Consider the following 6,303-nt stretch of genomic DNA (forward strand, 5'->3'; position numbering starts at 1 on the left):
TTGTTTTTAAGTTGTCATTTTATAGAACAGACTATTTTAATAGATTCACAGCTTTCTGTGCAGGTAGTCCCTGGTTGACTAGACATTTGCTAACCTACATTCTATGGAATTTCACAGTGTTGCACTCATTTCTGGCTGATTGTAATTTGACATACTAACAAACTGAAGTCAGTGAAGTTGGAAAGACTACAGACTACATGTGACAGAATGTCTCTCTTCTTTGTCATTTATTTTATCCTCAGAAAACAAAAAAGAAACCAAATCTCACACCTTTAGGAAGATCTCCCCAGAGTGGAAATTATTTGATAACAGTTATGATGATGAATCTAGTGAAACAAATACAAATCATAGTTATAAAAGTCTGGTGCTAATTCTGAAGATGAAAACAGTGTATTATAAAACTGGTGACTTTCCACAAGCTTTTGATATTACCACTCTGTTAGTTATTGGAATTTAATAAAAAGGTAAAAAACAGTACACAGTCGGACAAAAGAATTTACAATAAAGTCATGTTGTTCCTTTTAAATTGAAATGGCAAAGATTAACCTACAGAGACTTTTTTTTTTATTGTATAGGTAACAACTGTAGACAGATTTCAAGGTCAACAAAATGATTATATTCTCCTTTCACTAGTGCGTACCAAAGCTGTAGGCCACCTCAGGTATGTAAGATGATGTTCTTGTAGTGCATTAACCTACATGTTTTCTGAATCAGAGAGAGGTTTATAGCGCATGATACAAAAGTGTTCAATTGTTTGAGCATGTAGTAAAAATGAAGTTTAATGCTATTTATTGAATGAAGTTTAGACATACTTCCTTTTATAACTGTCTGGTACCCTCTTCACAACCGCTTTATCCTTTAGCAATGTCTCTTATACAGTAATTAATTTATATTATTGCTAGTAGGCTGAATTCAGTTTCACACTAGTACGACAGTAGGAAAAAATGGTTGGTGAACAAATGCAGGCTTAAATGTTCACAGATTCTTCCCTGTAAGTGAGCTTTTTACTTGTTTTGTATTAGAGATCAAACAGATCACCACATAAGTTGCTTTACGATGTGTAGTTTTAAATGTTTATACTTAAATTTTGGCATGAGATGGAGGAACACTTGTCTATTCAGCACTAATTAGATGAGTTCTCCAACTCAGGCTTACTGATTCAGGCATACAGAAATGCTATTGTGATTTCTTCTTAATGTAATCTTTACCTCTGAAGTCTAGGAAAATAGCAAAGGATGATTATTTCATATTATCAGTGCAGGCAGCCCTCTTATGGAGTGGTCCTAGGATTTGGTAGTTATTGAAACAGTATGTAGGGAAAAAAAACTAAAAATGATATTTTATCACATGATTTTGTATTTCCTTTACTTAAGACTTCTGTATACTTCTAGTTACTTTTATTGCAACTATGTCATCAATGAAAATAATATGTATTCTTTTGTTTGTTTTCTGAAGGGATGTCCGACGATTAGTTGTTGCTATGTCAAGAGCCAGGCTTGGGCTTTATATCTTTGCAAGGGTATCATTGTTTCAGAACTGTTTTGAGCTAACTCCAGCTTTCAGCCAACTCACAGCTCGGCCACTTCACCTCCATATTGTTCCTACAGAATGTTTTCCAACAGCAAGACAGGTAGGAACAGCTGCTCTGAATTTTTCTATCTGTAATGAGTGGGTTTTTCCCCACTTTTTTTGAGCAGACTGTAAGAGGTGGGACTGTCTTGTTTGCTAAACCAGTGCCTCTTGGCTGGTTATGTCCCTAGAGTTAACTTTTACCGTGATACACACTACCTGTTTTTAATTGATTTTTTTTACAAATAATTAGTTATCAATGTAGCTCTGTTGTGCCTGCTTTTTCTCGAAGTTCTGCCTATGTAAGTGATTCTCTATTTTTCTTTTATAAGTAGTGAGTTTTTAATGTGTCACATATTTTTGGTCTTGATGTTTGCAAAATGTTATTTTGCAAAAAAAAAAAAAGGCAACCAAGCCTAATCACTTCTTATTAAAAAAAAGTAAAATTATATTTGACCAAGTAATTCAGATAACCAATTCACTTTTTTTTTTTTTTCCCCGATTTGATCCAGAATCGCAAAACAGTTTTGTTTCTGAGCTAGGCTCATAAATACAAAAATATAATTTGGAATACTGTGCTAGATCTTTAGGGAGAGGCTAGAGTTGAACATTGAAGCACATGACACAAAGCAAGATGCTAAATGAAGACATGGAGGAGCATATCTGCTCCTCTTCCTGGAGCTTTAAGAAGGGATGTCTTCAAAATTCAGTTACAGGTCTTTCCCAGATTTAAGTGCTGTTCATGAGTTTTGGAGGGAGCCCTTCAGTTGAAACTTTGAGGTCCACTGTGCAACAAAGAATGCAGTGTATATGGTCAGCAAATGTGAGCAAGATGGAGCTGGACAGCAGTGGACAAGTATACAATTTGTGCCTTTAATATGTTAAATTACTCAAGTCCAAAATGTGCTGTATGCATCAGAACCCAGCCTTTCCATTTGAAATTTATTTATTGGGCTTCAGTATCATAATTAATCCAGCTCCCCAAAATGTAGGACATACACTTCCTGTCTTTCCAAAGAGTTTACCTGTTGTTTTTTGTAAAAAAGCTTTACTTAATTTCTTGGCATTTTTTTCCTAGTATGATTAAATAACCTTTGAATATTGGTTGTCTTCCTTTGCTTGCTGAATGTCTTCTTTTTCCACCTTCCTTAGAATGGAGAAAGACCATCTCACCAAATACATGTTATTAAGAACATGCCTCAGATGGCTAACTTTGTGTACAATATGTATATGCACATGATACAGAGTACACGCCACTATCAACAGGTAAGGACCATTAAAAATAGAATTGATTTTTAGTAAGTGACATGAGATTTAAAATTCAGGAAGGTTTTATGACTGGGAGTGAGACTACTGAGGTCTTTCAAACCTTTAGTAGTGAGAGCTGCATCTTTTAGTAATTTAAGCCCCAATTTAAGGCCCCCAAATCAGCAGTAATTGATGCTGAGTGCTAGACATGGCTCTGTCTGGGCCCAAAAATTCCTCATTAATACGTAAAAACTACCCTATACAGTCTTAACTTCAAGTAAACTTGTGTGTTATATTTCAGGTAAGTGCAGCTAGTGGTATTATAGCTCCACTGACTGCACAGTGCAATCATGTTTTGTAGTAGAGGTTTTCGTTATAAGCCTTTAGCGTTCAGAAAGACCAGACAAGTCTTGGAACCATTTTAACCGTGTTAGCTCACTGCATTATCCAGACTGGTTAGCAGCTGTAGCATTTTTATTCTGGGGCATTTTATTTTCAGCACTAGTTCAGCACCAAGCAAAATAACATGGGCTTGGAAGCAGTTGTAGATTCTTTCTCACTTCTGTACATAGTTTTGTCAGTGTTTAACCCTGAAGCAAAATTTAGAACCCAACAGAAGCACCATGCTTTCTTACGTATGTGAGCAGAGCTTTAATGTAGTTTAGATGGATGCTGAACAGAAAGCTGCCTTTACTCAGCATACTTGGGTCAGTAGATGTCTATAGGTGTTGATAGTAAATTTAAAGTAAGAGGTCTTAAGTGCTACCCCTCAATTGCATCAGCTTTCACTTAATGTCCGAGGTGTATCACAGTTATATTACTTAAAATGTAGTCGTTCATGGTACTTGGAAGTTACCTTACTGGTTTTTGCTCTTCTGAAAGTTTCCCAAAAGTGGGAAAAAATGATGTAAAAGGATACTACTCACTGTGTTAGCTGGCTGTGGGAAGACAGTGTGTGTGGCTCTCAGTTCTTGAACAAATTAGTCTAGAGTGCTTGTTTGTGGGATCTAGGTTCTGTTTGTTCTGTTCTTTACTACAAGGATGTTTCACTATTTCTTCCTTCTTCCAGTGACTGTTTCATCTAATGTGGAACAGTGTTATCAGTAGGGATCAGAACCCAAAACCCCTTTAACTGAATGTCAGACTTGCAGATAGAAAATATCTTTTCCTCTGCAGTTCTTATCCAGTGAATCTTGGAACTTTTTTTTAATTAATTTTATTTATTTATTCTGGGAAGCATAGTTTCAGCCCAGTTTGAAGCATTTTGGCTACTCACAAAAAGCTGGGTGGACAGGGTATTTTCTCACTGTTTTGGAGAAGTGCTTATATTATCTGTCTGCTGGAAAGAAAAGGGCAAAGAGAAAGAAGAATGACACTACTCACATCTCTTCTTCTAACTGTATTTCTTTTTTAAAGTAGTGAAAACTCACATTGCTTTGTTAGAAACCCACTCCTATAGGGGCATGACAAGGCTTGTTTTGGAGCCAGCGTGTCAAGTATAGTTGGAGATCTCTCAACCGTGCCAATCGTATGTAATGAAGACTCAGTGGACTGTGATGCTGGTCACATTCGGGTGCAAATGAATTGCCCTGTCAAAACTGAGAAGTGTGTATATGTCCTGAAAAGCAGATGGTAGTATCTAAACATTACCAAAAAATAGGTTTTCTTGACCCTTTAATCAAATATGGACCTGATCTTTCTGCTAATACCAGTTATTCTTTTTAGCATTCCCATCTTACCCACTGCTAGCTAAAACTAGTTACAAAACTGCTGGTTTCCTGCTGTGGCAATGAATCATATTCCCTTTGTAGGAGAAGCCAAAAAAACTGCAAAACTTAGGAGGTTTAGTGAGCTTTCTTTTCATTAAAATTCTTCACAGTATTCCAAGGAAATACTCATAGTTTCATTAAATAATATTAGGCTAGAAGAAGTAAGAATGTTTCTTTACAGCCTGAAGTTGTACAGCATTCGTACTCTACTGCTTGCTGCATTCTTGGTATTTTTTTTTCCAAAGTCTGTATTATGGCTGCCATTGTTGCTTACCATGTTTTGCAAACTATGTTTTTGGTTGTGAGCAAAACACTTCAAATATACTAAATCACTTTTCCAGAAGTACTATGTGAAAAATTTCTAAACATTGCTTTTACTGTTACTGCAACTTGTGTTGTTCTACGCTTACAGCTGTGGGTGAAACTTGTGTAAGTAGAGAAAGAGGTCACATAGCGTTTCATAAGATGTTTCAAGGGGAAATTACTGGAATGAGTTGTTAAAGACAAGCCTGTGAAAGGCCTGAAAAAGCAAGTTAAGCTTATCTAGGAGTCTGAAATGGTAATAGATGAGATTACGGTAGGAATGTTCTTATTGCTCCAAGTAGGGATTTACCATATCCCTATCACTTGTCTGGCTGTTTGGGATTATAAAATGCATTCGCTATCCCTGAGTGGGAAGTTACGAGTTTTTAAACCATCTTTTTAGGCAAAAAATGTATCTAATGAGACCATTGTGTCAGCCAAGATTATTATTGTTTTATCTAGGAGTTAACTGCCTACAAATGATTAGGGTTTTTACATTTTAGTGCTTCAAAATTTTGAGTCTTTTTTGTTAACTTGTTATATAATGCAAAATCCTATATATACAGTGAACCATTCAAGCTGAAATAGGAATAGGTGCCCAAGTAGATGTATTTGTTGTAAAAACTGAAATACTTCCTTTTTAATCATCTAGCGTTTACTGCCCCCACCTGCTATGATTGAAGAAACTGAAATTACTCAAACTCAAGAGACTGAAGTAGAAGGTGAAGTGCAAGGCGTACAGGAAGATGCAGAAGAAAATAAGATAGGGGAAGAAACTGCAAAGGAAGGAGAATTGAAAGTGGCCGGCGTGGATGAACATCGAACAATGCCAGAACATCCCGGAAGAGACAGTGACAGTGGAGACAGTGAACCTGAGAATGAGACTGAAAAGTGATGTTTGTCCTCTACATGTTTTGGAAAATGGATGGGGAAAGCCTGTTAGAAATATAAATTCTGTTTTTACATTACCTTTTTTGAATGGTTGCCTGTGTAATGTGGCCTGTTCCATATATTTTTCAGTGAATACTTTGTGCACATACAAAATGTTTTCCAGACATTTTCCTGAGTTCTTTTCAGTATCTGTAAAGTAATTTGTTGAATGGCTTCAATTGATACACAGTTTCTTTTTCAGAAGTTTTTCAGTAAACATGCTTTTTATACCAGTTTTGAATACTTGACCTTTAATTCAGTCACTGAGTTAACCATTAAACTTCACTGAATAGCTATACACAATATTAGTCAGACACTCTTTATAATTTCCTTCATATTTTGCAATGGAGAATTCATTATGCAGAGCTGTGCTCACACATGCTGAGATGATATTTTAGGTGTAGACACGGTTCAGTAAAATATTTGTGTCTGAGAAATGTGAATTACCATGGGACTTTGAAACGTTTAAAAGCTTTATTGGGAC

General features: G+C 36.0%; 1 protein-coding gene across 2 annotated transcripts in view; it reads left to right on the plus strand.

The window, feature by feature from the left end:
• Window positions 1-6,052, plus strand: part of AQR (aquarius intron-binding spliceosomal factor) — a 54,639-nt gene extending 48,587 nt beyond the window's left edge. Inside the window, exons 32-35 of one of the 2 annotated variants that reach the window (XM_051621253.1) lie at window positions 576-661; window positions 1,456-1,630; window positions 2,722-2,835; window positions 5,542-6,052. In XM_051621253.1, coding sequence (XP_051477213.1) covers window positions 576-661; window positions 1,456-1,630; window positions 2,722-2,835; window positions 5,542-5,784 — 618 coding nt within the window. In that variant the 3' untranslated portion in view covers window positions 5,785-6,052. The other variant, XM_051621254.1, reaches the window with a different exon arrangement.
• Window positions 6,053-6,303: the final 251 nt, after the last annotated feature.

The sequence above is a fragment of the Apus apus genome, chromosome 5 (genome assembly GCF_020740795.1).
Source record: "Apus apus isolate bApuApu2 chromosome 5, bApuApu2.pri.cur, whole genome shotgun sequence".
NCBI lineage: Eukaryota > Metazoa > Chordata > Aves > Apodiformes > Apodidae > Apus > Apus apus.